This window comes from Nerophis lumbriciformis, linkage group LG16 (genome assembly GCF_033978685.3).
Source record: "Nerophis lumbriciformis linkage group LG16, RoL_Nlum_v2.1, whole genome shotgun sequence".
NCBI classification, from domain to species: domain Eukaryota; kingdom Metazoa; phylum Chordata; class Actinopteri; order Syngnathiformes; family Syngnathidae; genus Nerophis; species Nerophis lumbriciformis.
In genome coordinates, this window is record NC_084563.2 from 32,143,292 (window position 1) to 32,162,876 (window position 19,585).

The window sequence follows — 19,585 nt, forward strand, 5'->3', positions numbered from 1 at the left end:
TTACTTATAAAATAAGTCCATGAGCCGCTGTTGTGCTGGATTAATGAACCCCCTGACGGGAGTGTTATATCAACTAAAGCCCTCACTTAAACTTTCCATGTGCAAGATTGAATCTATTTAAAAAAGTGTAACCGAGGGTTTATAAATGTCGCCTATACTGTATGAAACTACAAAATAACAAACACGGAGGCTCCAGTTTACACGAAGGCCACTTTATTTACCTTCTTTCAAAAACCTACGCTCCACTCCAACGTGTCATCACTTCCGCTCTTAGCGCCTTCAAAATAAGAGCTCAAGGCATATACTGTATAACAGCGCATAACAGGAACTTAACATCACAAAGAGGAAAGCCCATAAAAATAGGTTACAAAAGTTATTTAATAAGAAGCCAAAAAGTGCAAAAACAATAATGTTCGTGTTGGAGGAGTTGTGAATTAGGTACACCTGCAGTCTGCAGGTGTACCTAATGTTGTGGCCATGCAGTCATTCACAACTCCTCCAACACGAACATTATTGTTTTTGCACTTTTTGGCTTCTTATGAAATAACTTTTTTAAATAGATTCAATCTTGCACGTGGAAAGTTTAAGTGTGGGCTTTAGTTGATATAACACTCCCGTCAAGGGGTGCAAATTCTACGGCGGGGGTGCAGGAGGCGGGATTACTGCGAGCCTCAGCCAGTGCGTCTTTTGCAGCCGTTTTATGATCGCTCAGCACAAGAAATACTTACACACATACAGTTGTTGACAAAATACACTGTACATTATATACCTCAGCTAACTAAACTATGGAAATGTATAATATAGTTCATATAGCAATACGTCTCACTGCACAGCAGGCCAGCAGTTAGCCGAGTCCGCAATCCATGGTGAGGCACAAATGAGTGACGTGCCTCAACTGGCTGCTGATCACCGTACCGTCTCTTCTCAGTATTTGAACGGCAAATGTGAAAATTCAGCGATTTTGAATAAAAATAATCTAAAACTGGTGAAGTTAAATGGAAAATAACTTTATAGTATAATCACTGGATACATTTAACAATTTAATCATTATTTTTTCCTTTTTACATTTTTTTTCTTTCCATGATGGCAGGTGACACTTAGCGGCGGGAGGACGGAAGTGCATGCAGTCACCCCAGCGAGGTCATGAGCACAGCGCCGCCCTGCGAGTCTGCTCGGAAGATCTGTCTGAGGAGGACAATTTAGTAGAATGACGGCACATTTCCTTCAGATACTCCATTTTCATCTGTAGTTACTATTCCTAGTGCATATTTCTGGCAGGACGAAACTATAACCAGCCAGTGAAGACAAGCGTGAACATCTTTGGCTCTCCCCTGCAGCCCAGAAGGCAACACAAGTACACCCGGGGGACGTGGATCCTGGAGGTAAAATGCTTTTTATTTACCAACATGGCCGACATTTCATTGCGTAAAAAACACTTAAATAGACGATCTTTGGTGCCGTGTGATCCAGACTTGACACGTTTCTTCTCCATCATCTTGCTAGCCGCTCACTAGCCAGCTAACTTTAGCTTCCTCAGTTTGTCGCCATGGCCAGTTTTTTTTGTACTTTCTTACAAGCGTCCGACTATTCTCAGTCATTTAGGTTTTTAACTCACGATATGTCATGTTCGTGATAACGCCAGGTTTCGCCTGAGCTCGGGACTAACTAGCTAGCTATCAAACCCCCTTTTTTGGCGACTATTGTGTCTTTGGTGCTTGTTTACAATTGAATGGCCAACTAGGTTCCGGTGGTTGTTTTATTGAGTATGACACTAGTGCACCGTGAGATATCGTTTGGTGTGCCGTGGGAAATGATGCAATTCTACCTAATTGGCCAACAAAATATTGTTGGCAAACCAATAAAACGTTTGAAACATACCTTGGCAAAATGTTTTCTCTTTAGGCGTACATTAGGCTGCTAAGCATGCTCTACCCTTTTATCACAAGTGTAACCATTGCTAGTGTTGGTTTTAGTCCTTGTTTTGTGATAGTACTGACAAAAACCGTATGATAACATTTGTTGTGATATTGTACGCAGGCATGACGTACTTCTACTTGAAAATAGCCTATTTTATGTGTAAATTGCGTTGGTTTTATTTAGAGATGTCCGATAATATCGGACTGCCGATACTATCGGCCGATAAATGCTTTAAAATGTAATATCGGAAAGTATCGGTTTCAAAAAGTAAAATTTAAGACTTTTTAAAATGCGGCTGTGTACACGGACGTAGGGAGAAGTACAGACCGCCAATAAACCTTCAAGGCACTGCCTTTACGTGCCGGCCTTATCACATAATATCTACGGCTTTTCACACACACAAGTGAATGCAAGGCATACTTGGTCAACAGCCATACAGGTCACACTGAGGGTGGCCGTATAAACAACTTTAACACTGTTACAAATATGCGCCACACTGTGAACCCACACCAAACAAGAATGACAAACACATTTCGGGAGAACATCCGCACCGTAACACAACATAAACACAACAGAACAAATACCCAGAACCCCTTGCAGCACTAACTCTTCCGGGACACTACAATATACACCCCCCGCTACCCCTTACCATAATAAATATGGCAGTGCCATGTTGGCATTTTTTCCATAACTTGAGTTGATTTATTTTGGAAAACCTTGTTACATTGTTTAATGCATCCAGCGGGGCATCACAACAAAATTAGGCATAATAATGTGTTAATTCCACGACTGTATATATCTGTATAGCTTGATATCGGAATCTGTAATTAAGAGTTGGACAATATCGGATATCGGCAAAAAAGCCATTATCGGACATCTCTAGTTTTATGTCATAGTCAGCTGCATGTTACCATGAATTGATTAACGTCGACCCCATCTTAAACAAGTTAAAAAACGTATTGGGGTGTTACCATTTAGTGGTCAATTGTACAAAATATGTACTGTACTGTGCAATCTACTAATAAAAGTTTCAATCAATCAAAAAAAAACCTTGGTAAAATGTCTTCTCTTTAGTTTTGGGCGTACATTAGGCTGCTAAGCATGCTCTACCCTTTTATCACCAGTATAACCATTGCTAGTGTTGGTTCTAGTTGGTTTTAGTCCTTGTTTTCTGATAGTACTGACAAAAACCGTATGATAACATTTGTTGTGATATTGTACGCAGGCATGACGTACTTCTACTTGAAAATAGCCTATTTTATGTGTAAAATGCGTTGGTTTTATTTAGAGATGTCCGATAATATCGGACTGCCGATATTATCGGCCGACAAATGCTTTAAAATGTAATATCGAAAAGTATCGGTTTCAAAAAGTAAAATTTAAGACTTTTTAAAACGCGGACGTAGGGAGAAGTACAGAGCGCCAATAAACCTGAAAGGCACTGCCTTTACGTGCCGGCCCTATCACATAATATCTACGGCCTTTCACACACACAAGTGAATGCAAGGCATTCTTAGTCAACAGCCATACAGGTCACACTGAGGGTGGCCGTATAAACAACTTTAACACTGTTACAAATATGCGCCACACTGTGAACCCACACCAAACAAGAATGACAAACACATTTCGGGAGAACATCCGCACCGTAACACAACATAAACACAACAGAACAAATACCCAGAACCCCTTGCAGCACTAACTCTTCCGGGACACTACAATATACACCCCCCGCTACCCCTTACCATAATAAATATGGCAGTGCCATGTTGGCATTTTTTTCCATAACTTGAGTTGATTTATTTTGGAAAACCTTGTTACATTTTTTAATGCATCCAGCGGGGTATTACAACAAAATTAGGCATAATAATGTAATTCCACGACTGTATATATCGGTATCGCTTAATATCGGAATCGGTAATTAAGAGTTGGACAATATCGGGATATCGGCAAAAAAGCCATTATCAGACATCTCTAGTTTATGTAATAGTCAGCTGCATGTTACCATGAATTGATTAACATGGACCCCGACTTAAACAAGTTCAAAAACTTATTGGGGTGTTACCATTTAGTGGTCAATTGTACGAAATATGTACTGTACTGTGCAGTCTACTAATAAAAGTTTCAATCAATCAATCCACATCATACATGTAGTTAGGGCTGGGCGATATGGCCTTTTTTTAATATCTCGATATTTTTGGGCCATGTCACGATACACGATATATATCTGGACATTTTGCCTTAGACTTGAAAGAACAATTGATGCATTAAAACATTCTTGTTCATATTGCATTAATATATGCTACTTTTAAACTTTCATGCAGAGAGGGAAATCACAACTAAGTCAATTGACCAAAACTGTATTTACTAAACAGTTATTAAGCATTGGCACAAACATTCATGTCATTTCCAAAACAGAAAGTGCAAGATTGTCAGAGACATTGTAAAACAAGCTATTAGTGCACTTTTGTGCATGATGTCACTAAGATGACATATCAAAACAACACTAAATTAAAGTGCACTTTTTGTACAGAACGCCACTACAATAGTTTAAAACAAATAAAGTGCACTTTTGCTCATGATGTCACACAAGATATTTCAATAAGTGTCAAATAAAAATGAGCTGCATAATAGGAAATCAAATAGTGTATGTCCTTCACTATGTGGTAGGTTCCTGCCGATGTTATCTCCTTCTGTTGTGGACTATTTTTTTCATACTGTGTTGATGTGGAAATGGTTGCTTTGGCATTTTGTGGGTGTGGCACCGAACGGAGATGTTGACATGCGGAGTAAGCACTCTTCATTCTCTAGCGGGTGACTTTTCAAATGATGCTACATATTAGCAGTAATACTACTTTTTGTAGCAACGCTTTTGCCCCACACTTGACAAATTACGGTTGTGTGTTCGACATATTCCCACTTAAAGCCAAACCACCGCCAGACCATGGACCCCCTGCTGTTTTTCTTGAGAATTAATTCTTCCTTCATTTGTTACCAGATTCGTACCTTCTTTCTCTCGTATTACCACTCGCACCACAGCTAACGTTACCCATGCTGCTACCTCTTTGCTCCGTGAGGGCGTATACATATTTGACGTTTGTACGAAGGTGCGCTTGTTTTATGTCTCTGTGAGAAGCAGAGACAGGAAAGAGTGAGAAGAGCATGAGTGTAATGCCCGCAGCTAAAAGCAACTGCGTGAGAACGTATACTCGAATATCACGATATAGTCATTTTCTATATCGCACAGAGACAAACCCGCAATATATCGAGTATATTCCATATATCGCCCAACCCTAATTCAACGATAGTCTGTTTTTGTCAAACCATGTTTTTAATTTGTTCATTTCTTCTGTTATTATTTGTATTATCTTCTGTGTGTTCTCTCCTGAACAAAACGCTGTTGTTTCATCCGCAAATAATACTAACTTTAAATCTTTTGTAACTTTACAAATGTAATTTATATAGAGATTGAATAATTTAGGTCCTAGTATTGATCCCTGAGGTACACCACAGGATATATTTAGCGTTGTAGATGTGTGTTCGCCTAGCTTCTTGTATTGTTTCCTGTTCGTTAGATAACTTCTTATCCAGTTTAAGACTAACCCTCTGATGCCATATCGTTCTAGTTTTTTGATTAAAATATTGTGATGGAATTGAAAGGACTGACTTCTCTACTGTTTACCCATTCACTTGTTTCAATCTTGTCCTCAGGAGAATGGACTTCCCAGGCCACTTTGAGCAAATCTTCCAGCAGCTCAACTATCAGCGTCTGCACGGTCAGTTGTGTGATTGCGTCATCGTGGTGGGCAATCGACACTTCAAGGCCCACCGCTCCGTGCTGGCGGCTTGCAGCACCCACTTCAGAGCCTTGTTCACGGTCACAGAGGGAGACGCCAGTATGAATATGATCCAGCTTGACAGTGAGGTAAGGACCTTTAGGACCCTTTTTGATTGTCGGCGAGGCAGCATAGTCGCCTTCAACTGCAGTGTTTGAACGGAAGGGTCATTTGGGCCCAATTAGAACAATTCTTGGTTTGTGGGAGCCTAGGAGGCGCAACAACCAAGATTATAACTATTATTTGACTTTGATTGCAACTATTTATGTATTTGTAACTGTGCACATTAAAATATATAGATCATAAGAAAAAAAATATTTATATATACTGTAGTCGGTAACATTAGAATGCTAACAGTTACCATGTGTCACATACCAAGTTATATGACTCTAAGGTGTATTGCTGCGGAATTAGAGTAAAAAGTGTAAAGTTGGCTCTAAAAGTAACATTAGAGTGCTAACAGCATGTGTCACATACCAAGTTTTATGACTTTGGGGGGGAAAAAAGGTAGCATGCACGTGTCACATACCAAGTTGTATGACTCTAAGATGTTTTGCTGCGGAGTTAGAGGAAAAGGTGTAACATTAGATCCAAAAGTAACATTAGCACGCTAACGGTTAGCATGTGTCACATACCAACTTGTATGACTCTAAGGTGTATGGCTGCAGAATTAGAAAAAAAAGTGTAAAGTTAGCTTAAAAAAGTTGACATGCTACTGTTAGCATGCTAACAGTTAGCATGTGTCACATACCAAGTTTTATGACTCTAAGGTGTATGGCTGCAAAATTAGAAAAAAAAGTGTAAAATTAGCTATAAAAAAAAAAGTTGACATGCTAATGTTAGCATGCTACCATGTTAACGTTAGCATGCTAACAGTTAGCATGTGTCACATACCAAGTTATATGACTCTAAGGTGTATTGCTGCGGAACTAGAGAAAAAAAGTGTAAAATTAGCTCAAAAAGTAACATTAGAATGCTAACAGCGTGTGTCACATACCAAGTTATATGACTTTGGGGTAAAAAAAAGGTAACATGCACGTGTCACATACCAAGTTATATGACTCTAAGATGTGTTGCTGCGGAGTTAGAGAAGAAGGTGTAACATTAGATCCAAAAGTAACATTAGCATGCTAGCGGTTAGCATGTGTCACATACCTAGTTGTATGACTCTAAGGTGTATGGCTGCAGAATTAGAAAAAAAAGTGTAAAATTAGCTAAAAAAAATATGACATGCTAATGTTAGCATGCTACCATGTTAACATTAGCATGCTAACAGTTATCATGTGTCACATACCAAGTTATATGACTAAGGTGTATTGCTGCGAAATTAAAGAAAAAAGTGTAAAATTAGCTCAAAAAGTAACATTAGAATGCTAACAGTTAACATATGGCACATACCAAGTTATATGACTTTGGGGTAAACAGCTACAAAATTAGCCTAAAAAAGTTAGCATGCTAATATCATCATGCTAACAGTTAGCAAGTGTCACATACCAAGTTATATGACACTAAGGTGTATGGCTGCAGAATTAGCAATAAAAGTGTAAAATTAGCTTTAAAAAAAATGTGCATGCTAATGTTATCATGCTATCATGTTAACATTAGCATGCTAACAGTTAGCATGTGTCACATACCAAGTTATATGACTTTGGGGTAAAAAAAAGGTAGCATGCACGTGTCACATACCAAGTTATATGACTCTAAGATGTATTGCTGCGGAGTTAGAGAAAAAGGTGTAACATTAGATTCAAAAGTAACATTAGCATGCTAGCGGTTAGCATGTGTCACATACCAAGTTGTGTGACTAAGGTGTATGGCTGCGGAATTGGAGAAAAAGTGTAAATTTAGCTCAAAAAGTATCATTAGCATTAGAGATGTCCGATAATATCGGCCAATAAATGCTTTAGAATGTAATATCGGAAATTATCGGTATCGTTTTTTTTTTTTTTTTTGGTATCGTTTTTTTATTATTATTTTTTTTTATTAAATCAACATAAAAAACACAAGATACACTTATAATTAGTGCACCAACCTAAAAAACCACCCTCCCCCATTTACACTCATTCACACAAAAGGGTTGTTTCTTTCTGTTATTAATATTGTGGTTCCTACATTATATATCAATATATATCAATACAGTCTGCAGGGATACAGTCCGTAAGCACACATGATTGTGCGTGCTGCTGGTCCACTAATAGTACTAACCTTTAACAGTTAATTTTACTCATTTTCATGAATTATTAGTTTCTATGTAACTGTTTTTATATTGTTTTACTTTCTTTTTTATTCAAGAAAATGTTTTTAATTTATTTATCTTATTTTATTTTGTCAATGAAATTAGATTGTTTAAAGGGTTCTTAAAAACCAGGTCCAGTCCAGACTATGTCCAAGGCTCAGCAACACACACCTTCATTTATGTACACTCAAAATTTGGGAACTTCAACAACAGATTGCATATAATCTATAAACAAAATTATATTTTAAAAATAAGCATTTATGTAGAGTCCAGATTATGTCAGCAACGCACACCTTAATTTATGTACACTCAAATTAGGAAACACAACAACAGATTGCATATCATCTGTAGACAAAATTACATTTTCAAAATAAGGATTTGAGGACTTCCCATCTTTTTTTATGTTTTTTGGCATCATTATCGGTTTCATCCATATAACTTTCTAAAGTTAAAAAATACTGAATAAATGTTTTAAAGAAAGTCATACCAAGTGAATATCTGTTTTTGGCCTTAAAAATAAACCTTTTACCGAGTACTATAATTAAATTGACTAAATCATGACTGTCAATGAACTCTCCTAAAATAACAGAAACCACATCAAGCTTCATAAACAAACCAATCCTTAAACACATTTTTTCAACTTCCACCTAAAACAAAGACACAATATGACAATACCAAAACAAATGTAGGGTGGATTCAGACTCCTTACAACAAAATCGGCAATCATCTGACTCTGTCATATTCCATAGTTTTAACATTTTTCCCGTGGGTAAGAAGTTATAAATAATGCGAACAGTTAGCATGTGTCACATACCAAGTTATGACTCTAAGGCAGACTTGGGCAAATTAAGGCCCGGGGGCCACATGCGGCCCTTAAGATTTTCAGTCTGGCTCGCCGGACATTCCCAAATAATATTTTTAGATCTTCAAGATGGAAAGTGTAGCCGCCATTATGATGTGCAGTGATGTTTTCTAATGACCGTAAGTCTTCAACTATACTAAGTAGGGATGTCCCGATCCAGGTTTTTGCACTTCCGATCCGATACCGATATTGTTTTTGCATTTCCGATCCGATACCGATACTGACCGATACCGACCGATACTGGCCTATCCGAGCATGTATTAAAGTTTAAAGTTATTTAGCCTACTTAGTTGTCAGAATCATGTTGAAAAGGGTTTTAGTACTCTTGATAACAACTAGCCAGCTGAATTAGGGGAGTTTGAATAATACACAATGGTTGGTAACAAGAAACTGACCTGTTTATCCAAGGATAAACACAAAATAGACAAAATTATACATGACAAACAGAAATGGCATCATTGAACTAGGGCTGGGCGATATGGCCTTTTTTTAATATTGCGATATTTCAAGGCCATATTGCGATACACAATATATATCTCGATATTTTGCCTTAGCCTTGAATGAACACTTGATGCATATAATCACAGCAGTATGATGATTCTATGTGTTTTGATTGATTGATTGAGACTTTTATTAGTAGGTTGCACAGTGAAGTACATATTCCGTACAATTGACCACTAAATGGTAACACCCCAATAAGTTTTTCAACTTGTTTAAGTCGGGGTCCACATAAATTGATTCATGATACAGATATATACTATCAGATATATACTATCATCATAATACAGTCATCACACAAGATAATCACATTGAATTATTTACATTATTTATAATCCAGGGTGTGGAGGGGGGCGTCGGATGTAAGTGTCAAAAAGACAGCCAAAAGAGTTTGATATGAGAATAAATCTAAAGTTAAAATATAGGGTAGAAATGCACCCATTTGCAGGAAATGTAGTCTTGATTTTCAAAATGTTCTTTCAAGGCTTGCATGTGTACATTAAAACATTCTTCTTCATACTGCATTAATATATGCTACTTTTAAACTTTCATGCAGAGAAGGAAATCACAACTAAAAAAATCACTAATTTTTTCATACGGTGTTGATGTGGAAATTTTTGCCTCGGCATTTTGATGGTGTGGACGTGTGGCACCGAATGGAGATAAGCGTCTCGACAGACGTCACAATATTTGAACAATGATGACGAAAACTGTTTTCTCTGTCGTGTCCGTGTGTCGAAAATTGTTATGCGCTTATTTTTTTATTTGACTTTGTGCGTGGCATAGATTTGCTATGCGCAGAGGACGCTTAAACAGTGCACAATTGCACAGGCAAGAGGGAGCGTTGCTCGCACGGCTGCGCTAGCATTACAGCTAACGTTAGCCATGCTGCGACCTCTCTGCTCGGGGAGGACGTATACCTATGTGACGTATGACGTGACAGTATGTGACGTATGACGTGACAGTATGTGACGTATGTCGTGACAGTATGTGACGTATGACGTGACAGTATGTGACGTATGTCGTGACAGTATGTGACGTGTGTAAGAAGGTGCACTTGCTGTCTGTGAGAGGGAGACACAGGAAAGAGTGAGAAGAGCCTGTCGTGTAATGCCAGCAGCTAAAAGCAACTGCGTGAGAATTCACAGACCTGTGGATGTGTTGAAGGTGTGCTAGAAAATGCGGAACGGAAATTAGGGAGCAGCAGAAAAGTGGAATGTATTATTTAAATCGGTGCGTTGGAAAACACGGACCAGAGTTTTTTTTTCAACTGGATCTGGATCGGCATTTTCCCATGCCTTGCCGATACGCAATTTTTGGCAAATATTGGCAGCCGATCCGATCCAAATATCGGATCGGGACATCCCTAATACTAAGTCTTTCAATGCTTGGAATCTGCGCTTATGGATGATACCAGTTACTATGGTCATCTAATTAGTTACTATGGTAATCTTAGTCACAGCAGCTCAGACGAGGCACCAAGCAGTGTGGGCGGGGAGCGTTTCCACAGACACAGAATGAGCTTTTCACAACAAAGTTCTAAAGCTTTGTGATACATCAGATTGTAGGTGGGTTTATTTTGTACCCTTCGCGTTCATATTTCACTGTTTGTTGCATTTTTGTTGCGTTTCACTTGATTGTAAAATATGTCGATCGAAAGGGGGTGTGACATTCATATTTTGTCAATATTCAATGTTTTATCCTTCTTAGAAAAAAATTAAATTCCATTACGTTTTTTAAGGTGGTCTGTCATAACGTTTTTAGCATTCAATCAGATATTATTGTGAAGTTTTTTATTAGTGTCCCTAAAAATAGATATACCAGCCCCCAGACACATTTTTTTCTCTAAATGTGGCCCCTGGGTCAAAATAATTGCCCAGGCCTGCTCTAAGGTGTCAGGCTGCGGAATTAGAGAAAAAAGTGGAAAATCAGCTGAAAAAGTTAGCATGCTAATGTTATAATGCTAGCACATGACTTGGTAAGAAGAAATACCCCAAAAAGCATGCGACACTGTAAAAAATGGCACACTAAAAAAAAATGGGTGTAAGAGCGAGGGAAGACTCTACACCCTCATGGCCTCAAGGGGCACACATGGAATGAAAGATGTTGTGTGCAGGTGGTGACAGCGGAGGCGTTTGCGGCGCTGGTGGACATGATGTACACCTCCACCCTCATGCTGGGAGAGAGCAACGTGATGGACGTCCTGCTCGCCGCCTCCCACCTGCACCTCAACAACGTGGTGAAAGCCTGCAAACACTACCTGACCACGCGCACCCTGCCTGTGTCCCCGCCCCGCGACAGACCGCCCCCTCCCCGCCAGCAGCAGGAGCAGCAGAGGCACCGGCAGCAGGCGGGCGAGAGCGCCGCCAACCCCGCGTCGGCCGCCAACGCTAACCTGGCCGCCAACGCCGCCACCTCCAAGCTGCAGCGCTCCTTCCTGCTGCAGCAGCTGGGCCTCAGTTTGGTGAGCTCCGCTTTAGGCGTGATGGAGGAGGACCGGGCGGTGGAGCAGAGAGCCCCCTTCCCCATCCGCCGCTTCCACAAGCGCAAGCCCTCCCTGGGCGCGGGCGAGGAGCCCCCCAGGCAGAGGCAGCGGCCCGCCGCGCCCGCCTTAGGGCTGCTGTCGCAAGGCCGAGAAGAAGGAGGGCTTCTGTCGCCCGACTCCCACAAAATGGGGGAGCACTCCAAATTGGAGGCGGGCGGACTGTGCGCCCCGCAGGACGACCCCCAGATGCCGAGTCAGTCGGATGGCGGGCGCTGCGAGGGGGAGGACTCAGGGAGGCCTCAGGCAGGAGTGGGCAAGGAGGAGGACATGGAGGACGGAGACCCACAGGGCGACAGAGCGGGGATGAAGATCAAGTCAGGAGGCGAGGAGGAAGAGGAGGCAGACGAACAGAAGGTAAAGACCCCAACTTACATGCATTGCTGCATTCACCTTTCCCTCTATCCTGACAAGTCTACCAGTTCCTGCTGCTGATAACCAACCCCACAGCATGATGCTGCCACCACCATGCTTCACTGTCGGGATGGTGTGGGTCTGGTTTCCTCCATACATTATAATATGTGTACAGTTTTTCCACATTCCACACTAGAGATGTCCGATAATGGCTTTTTTGCCGATATACGATATTCCGATATTGTCCAACTCTTAATTACCGATTCCGATATCAAGCGATACCGATACATACAGTCGTGGAATTAACACATTATTATGGCTTATTTTGTTGTGATGCCCCGCTGGATGCATTAAACAATGTAACAAGGTTTTACAAAATAAATCAACTCAAGTTATGGAAAAAAAAAAATGCCAGCATGGCACTGCCATATTTATTATTGAAGTCACAAAGTGCATTATTTTTTTTAACATGCCTCAAAACAGCAGCTTGGAATTTGGGACATGCTCTCCCTGAGAGAGCATGAGGAGTTTAAGGTGGGCGGGGTTGGGGGGGGAGCAGGGTAGGGGGTAGCAAGGGGTGTATATTGTAGCCAGGGTACTGTGGCCAAACAGCTCCATTTTTGTTTCATCTGACCACAGAACTTTCCTCCAGAAGGTCTTATCTTTGTCCATGTGATGTCAGATGAAACAAAAATGGAGCTGTTTGGCCACAATACCCAGAAATATGCTTGGAGGACAAAAAGTGAGGCCTTTAATCCCAGGAACACCATGTCTACTGTCAAGCATGGTGGTGGGAGTATTATGCTCTGGGCCTGTTTTGCTGCCAATGGAACTGGTGCTTTACAGAGAGTAAATGGGACAATGAAAAAGGAGGATTACCTCAAAATTCTTCAGGACAACCTAAAATCATCAGCCTGGTTTTGGGTCTTGGGTGCAGTTGGGTGTTCTATAGGACAATGACCCCAAACACACGGAAAAAGTGGTAAAGTAATAGCTAAATCAGGCTAGAATGAAGGTTTTAGAATGGCCTTCCCAAAGTCCTGACTTAAACGTGTGGACAATGCTGAAGAAACAAGTCCATGTCAGAAAACCAACACATTTCAAATCAACTTTATTTATAAAGCACATTTAAAATTTACCACAGGGGTAGCCAAAGTGCTGTACAATGGGCAGGTTAAAAGATAAAACGAGTACCGAGCAAACACAACACAACACAAACAGAACACGATAAAAAATAAATAAATAAAAATAGAATAAATAAAAACATAAAAACAGGTTCACAGCAGGTGTACTATGGGGCGCCATTGCAGGATGGATATCACTCAGTGTTAAAAGCCATGGAATAAAAGTATGTTTTTAAGAGAGATTTAAAAACAGGAAGAGAGGAGGCTTGTCTAACACTCAGAGGTAGGTCGTTCCAGAGCTTGGGAGCAGCAACGGCGAAAGCTCTGTCACCTCTAAGCTTCAGCCTTGTGTCAGGGACCGTCAACAGCAGCTGATCGGCTGATCTTAAGGATCGGGTGGGGCAGTAAGGCTGAAGGAGGTCGGAGAGATAGGTTGGCGCGAGGTTGTTTAGACATTTAAAAACAAATAAAATTTTAGCTGAACTGCACCAATTTTGTCAAGAGGAGTGGTCAAAAATTCAAGCAAAAGCTTGTGGATGGCTACCAAAAGTGCCTTATTGCAGGTAAACTTGCCAAGGGACATGTAAGCAAATATTAACATTGCTGTATGTATACTTTTGACCCAGCACATTTGCTCACATTTTCAGTAGACTCATAATAAATTCATAAAAGAAGCAAACTTCATGAATGTTTTTTGTGACCAACAAGTATGTTGTTTTGAGGCATGTTAAATAAAAATAATGCACTTCAATAATAAATATGGCAGTGCCATGTTGGCATTTTTTTCCATAACTTGAGTTGATTTATTTTGGAAAACCTTGTTACATTGTTTAATGCATCCAGCGGGGCATCACAACAAAATTAGGCATAATAATGTGTTAATTCCTTGACTGTATATATCGGTATCGCTTGATATCGGAATCGGTAATTAAGAGTTGGACGATATCGGCAAAAAAGCCATTATCCGACATCTCTAATTGCTAGTCTTTCGAAAATCTTTTATTTTAATTTTTTTGACATCCCTGCTAACTAACAATTTTGGGCTACTCCACGCACCATGACATTCTCTAAAACCACATTTGTGCTGTCCTTCAGGTGCTGGTCAAACAAGAGCCGCTAAGTTCACCGGAGCCTGCGGACGAAGTGAGCGACGTGACGTCGCAGGCGGAAGGCAGTGACCCGGCCGAGCCTGCGGGCGGCGAGGAGGCGGAGAAAGTGGAGCTGAGCCCGGAGAGCAGCGACGACCGCGGCTTCAATCCGGAACCGCAGCCCAGCTCTGACTCGCTGCTGCAGCCCGGCTCACAACTCCTTCTCAAGGCCAGCATGGGAGGGGGCGGGGCAGGCTTCAGGTGCAGCAACGCCGTGAACAGCAAACCAGACTTCAGTATTTCCAGCTTCCTTAGCCCGAAGGATTTCGGGAGTGGCAGCGGAGGCTTGATTGGTGGCGAGGATGACCTTCCCAACACCACCACCGGGGACGCTGTGGCCCATAACTTCCTGTTGAGGCAAGAGGCTCCTGGACTGCCCGGTTCTGCGCCATCCTCCCTGCTCCAGTCTGACAGCGAAGGCCGTACTCAGTTCAGAGAGAACATACAAGCCGACTCCCTTTTCCTTCACCCGCTGCATGACGGTTTTGGGCACCCTAGAGGAAGTGGTGGCAATCAATTCAATTTGGACTTCCAGCGCTCCAGTCTGGGGTTACATTCCTTAGGACGGCCCACGCGTAGCGCCGGTGGGCCAACCCCCAGCGTGCTCGGATACCCGGGCTACAGACGCGTCACCCCGAAGATGACCAACGGCACGGGGCGGGAGGAGGGCGGCGTCCTCCAGGACCCCGCCTCCTCCTCGTCCAGCCTGGCGAGCCCCATGCTCCTGGGCGAGGGCTCCGGGTACAACGTGTCGGGCGGCCGGCCCACGTCCCTCCCGCCGCAGCTCACCCGGGCCTCGGCGGACGTGCTGTCCAAGTGCAAGAAGGCTCTGTCGGAGCACAACGTCCTGGTGGTGGAGGGCGCTCGCAAGTACGCCTGCAAGATCTGCTGCAAGACCTTCCTGACGCTGACCGACTGCAAGAAACACATCCGCGTCCACACGGGGGAGAAACCCTACGCTTGCCTCAAGTGCGGGAAGCGCTTCAGCCAGTCCTCACACCTGTACAAGCACTCAAAGACCACCTGTCTACGCTGGCAGAACAGCAACATGTCCAACGCCCTCCTTTAGAGCGCCTTCTCTTGCACCCGGAATCAAACGGAGGATGCTTGAAGGGGAGATAATGGCCTAGTAATAACCTTCTGTGGGGGGGCGTGGCCTGCGGACCTGCAGCGAAGCGGGGTGTGTCAGGATCGGCTTCAAGATCAGACAAAAACTCACAGCTGTGTCATTTACGCACCTGTCATTAATCTCGAAGCCGATCCTGACACATCCCGCTTCGCTGCAGGTCCGCAGGCCACGCCCTCAAATAGACCCATAACTTAAGGCAACATACCTACCTATGGCAGGGGTGTCCAAACCACAGCTCGCGGGCTAATTGTTCAGTTTGACCCGCGAAACGTCCCAAGTTTAATAGGAAATCTGACCCTTGACGCCTCCAATTTACTTTAAAATATCTGATTGTTTAATTGCTGCAGGTTTGAGTAATTCAGGCTAATGACTATGAATTAGACTTTGAAGTGGCCACAGCATGACCCAATCCAAACAACCTTTCCCCACTCATGGCGCAAATTAAGCCACAGAAAAAGTCAACACAAAACACAACCTCCTCACTGAGCTTTGTGGATGTTATTAAAAAATGTCCAAGCACCACACATAATTCAATTCCCTTTTAAATCCCCTGCAATGCATGATGGTGTTAGAATAATTGTTTCTAAGTTATCACAAAAACTTTGTGTTACATTGAGTGCCTGGTGAGAAGCAAAAAGCTGTCTTTGAACCTACCAAGAAGAAGGTTCGTAAAACTCCACTGTGTTGGGGGGAAAGCAACGTGAAGGTGTTTCTGTTTTCTTTCATGTATTGTAATCAACAGAAAGATATTGTTTTAACCCAAGGACTACAAAGCGGAGAGAAGGCAAGATCTGCCCAAGTTCCAGACACCGCTTTTTTGAACTCTTTTACGAACCTCTTTTTTGAAGTATTTTTTACGAACCTTCCTTTGAACTGTTTTACAACCTTTTCTGTGAAGTGTTTACGACCGTTTCTTTTGAACTGTTCTGTAACCAATTGCAACGCTGTTTACGACCCACGTCCCTTTGGAAGCAGCTGTTGCCATGTGGTCAGGGAAAGTCCAAATAAAGGAGGAGGCATACAATCTTTCGCCAGAGCGTTCTGGAGACTGTATAAGGGTACAGTGTCCATGCGTGTCTCCTCAAATTGAGCTAATGTAATTCTGTCTGTTTAATTATTTGCTTCTTGTCCTGTTTAATAGATGTCATCAGTGTTTGAACCTGACAGATGGAAACAAAACACTCTCTTCACACTTATCCATGTTAGGCGCATTTTAGCTGCTGGATATTTCTGATTGATTACAAAACTGAAATGAGGTCGTCACGGAACACAAGGTAGAAGTCAAACTTTCACTTTTCACATATTCTTAATATTTAATTATGCTGATTAATATACATACATGTGAAGATTTCAGGTTCAAACCCCGATGACATCTATTAAACAGACAAGAAGCAAGGAATTCAACAGATGGGATTCAATTTGGCTCATGAGGAGAAACGTCTGGGCTGTAGTCTTGTACAGTCTTCCACCACGCTCTGCCGAAAGAGGTGCACGCCTCCTCTTTTATCTGGACTTTCCCTGATTACATAGCGACAGCTGTTTCTAAGGGGAGAGGGGGTCGTAAAAAGCGGTTGCACTCGGTCACAAAAAACAGTTCAAAGAAAACATGCCGGAGCTTGCGTTGGGTCCTGCTTCCTGTCCGCTTTGTAGATCTCGGGTCAAGACAAGATCTTCCTGTGGATCACAATAGATCAAAGAAACCGACACCTTCATGTTGGTTCCCATTGTACACTGGAGTTTTACAAGCCTTTTACTTGGTAAGATCAAAGACAGCTTTTGTCTCCTCGCCGGGAACTCATGGGAACAGAACGTTTTGTGATAACTTACATACAATTATTCTGACAATATACATAATATATATATGTGTGTATATGTATATATAAATATGTATACATATATGTGAATGTATGCATATATATATATGTATGTATATACGTATGTATGTACTAGAGATGCGCGGATAGGCAATTATTTCATCCGCAACCGCATCAGAAAGTCGTCAACCATCCGCAATCCACCCGATCTAACATTTGATCAGAACCGCATCCGCCCGCACCCGCCCGTTGTTATATATCTAATATAGACGATGCAAGGCATTAGTGAGGTTATAAAGCTTTTGCCTGTTAAAGAAAGGAGACTGATCCAATGCAGCACAGACATTCGCGTGCCACGCTGTCACGACCCAGACGCACACCAGTGCGCAATCATATGGGAGCCGCGCTGAGCGCACCTCCAAGCACGTCTCGCTGCCGGCGACGGCCGGGTATGAGCCCGACGCTCCAGCGCCATCCATTTTCAGGGCTAGTTGATTCGGCAGGTGGGTTGTTACACACTCCTTAGCGGGTTCCAACTTCCATGGCCACCGTCCTAGCTGCTGTCTATATCAACCAGGGTGAGCCCCACCCCTTTCGTGAGCGCACTGCGCGCGGAGTGACCCCTGTTACGCGCCCCCGGCAACAGGGGTGGCGGGCAGGTAAGCTGCGCGGGCGGAGCGCGCGGAGTGACCCCTGTTACGAGCCCCCGGCCACGGGGGTGGCGGTAGGGTGACCATTTCCATGACACCAAAAAGGAGGACATTATGCGGCATATCAATAAATTACTATGGTGTACATAGGACTCTGGTATACTCTTATTTATAGTACAATTTTGAGTGGTTTAAAGATGATGTTTGTGTGGCTGAATAGGAAAAAATATTAAAGTCAAGTGTTTGTTAACAGTATTTGTATTTATTCAATACATTGTGGTGTTCAAAAAGTGACCACTGAGATGAATCTTTTCAAGTGCAGAGTGCCACAAAGCATAACATGTGTGGACTTAAATGTAGTTAACATATATAATTTAAAAAAAATGCCACAAAAATGTTTCCACATCAACATCAAGGCTGCTTGCTGCATATCTGGTTGCGTTATGCAGAATATGGGCCAAACAGTTTGCAGGGAGCACATCTTTTTGGCTCAGTTTCAGCTTCTGATACACTGTTATGTTTGCCACAATTGACACTGGCATTGTCTGCTGCATATGCAGACATGTTTTTCACCTCTAAGCCAGACATCTCAAGTTTTGCCAGCAGCTGGTTTGTTATGGCTTCTGACGTTTCGTTGCTGTCACTATAAAAATCCAACAGGACATGTTGGATGCCTTCATCAAAGTGAAAATACCTTACCACAATGGGAAAACACTTGTTTGTTCCTTTATTTGAGGCGTCGGTTGCTACGGAAAAGGGTAGGTTGTTTTCTTTTATGTAGTCGGTATGTTCCTGTACCGAATAGTGAGCGATGACGTTCTCGCACAATGCCTTGGCTTTTGTTCGGCCACAGGCCATCCCTTTAGCTGTGGGATAGTCACTGAAAATCTCCCGGTCCACTTTCATGCCGCAGTCTAAACTTCTGTAGGACTGGTGATGCTTTACAGCAGTGGTTCTCAACTTTTTTTTAATTCAAGTGCCCCCTAATCAGAGCAAAGCATTTTTGGTTGAAAAAAAGAGATAAAGAAGTAAAATACAGCACTATGTCATCAGTTTCTGATTTATTAAATTGTATAACAGTGCAAAATATTGCTCATTTGTAGTGGTCTTTCTTAAACTATTTGGAAAAAAATATGTAAAATAACTAAAAACTTGTTGAAAAATAAACAAGTGATTCAATTATAAATAAAGATTTCTACACATAGAAGTAATCATCAACTTAAAGTGCCCTCTTTGGGGATTGTAATAGAGATCCATCTGGATTCAGGAACTTAATTCTAAACATTTCTTCACAAAAAAAGAAATCTTTAACATCAATATTTATGGAACATGTCTACAAAAAATCTAGCTGTCAACACGGAATATTGCATTGTTGCATTTCTTTTCACAGTTCTTTTTGACAAGACATTTTAGTGAGGGTCAAACCATCATGGCATGGGGGAAACTCTGGGTTTATGGTAATGAATGGAATAGCCTAC

General features: G+C 42.0%; 1 protein-coding gene across 1 annotated transcript; it reads left to right on the plus strand.

Moving 5' to 3' along the window:
- Nucleotides 1-1,145: 1,145 nt before the first annotated feature.
- On the plus strand, nt 1,146-15,658 carry zbtb5 (zinc finger and BTB domain containing 5). Its single transcript, XM_061977367.1, has 4 exons — nt 1,146-1,382; nt 5,626-5,839; nt 11,463-12,245; nt 14,462-15,658. The coding sequence occupies exons 2-4, from the start codon at nt 5,630-5,632 to the stop codon at nt 15,581-15,583; spliced, it is 2,115 nt and encodes a 704-aa protein (XP_061833351.1). The 5' UTR covers nt 1,146-1,382; nt 5,626-5,629; the 3' UTR covers nt 15,584-15,658.
- Nucleotides 15,659-19,585: the final 3,927 nt, after the last annotated feature.

Coding starts and splice junctions, on each gene's coding strand:
- zbtb5 (XM_061977367.1), top strand. CDS start 5,630: ATGGACTTCCCAGGCCACTTTGAGCAAATCTTCCAGCAGCTCAACTAT. Junction 5,840..11,462: donor TGATCCAGCTTGACAGTGAG/GTAAGGACCTTT, acceptor TGTTGTGTGCAG/GTGGTGACAGCGGAGGCGTT. Junction 12,246..14,461: donor AGGAGGCAGACGAACAGAAG/GTAAAGACCCCA, acceptor GCTGTCCTTCAG/GTGCTGGTCAAACAAGAGCC.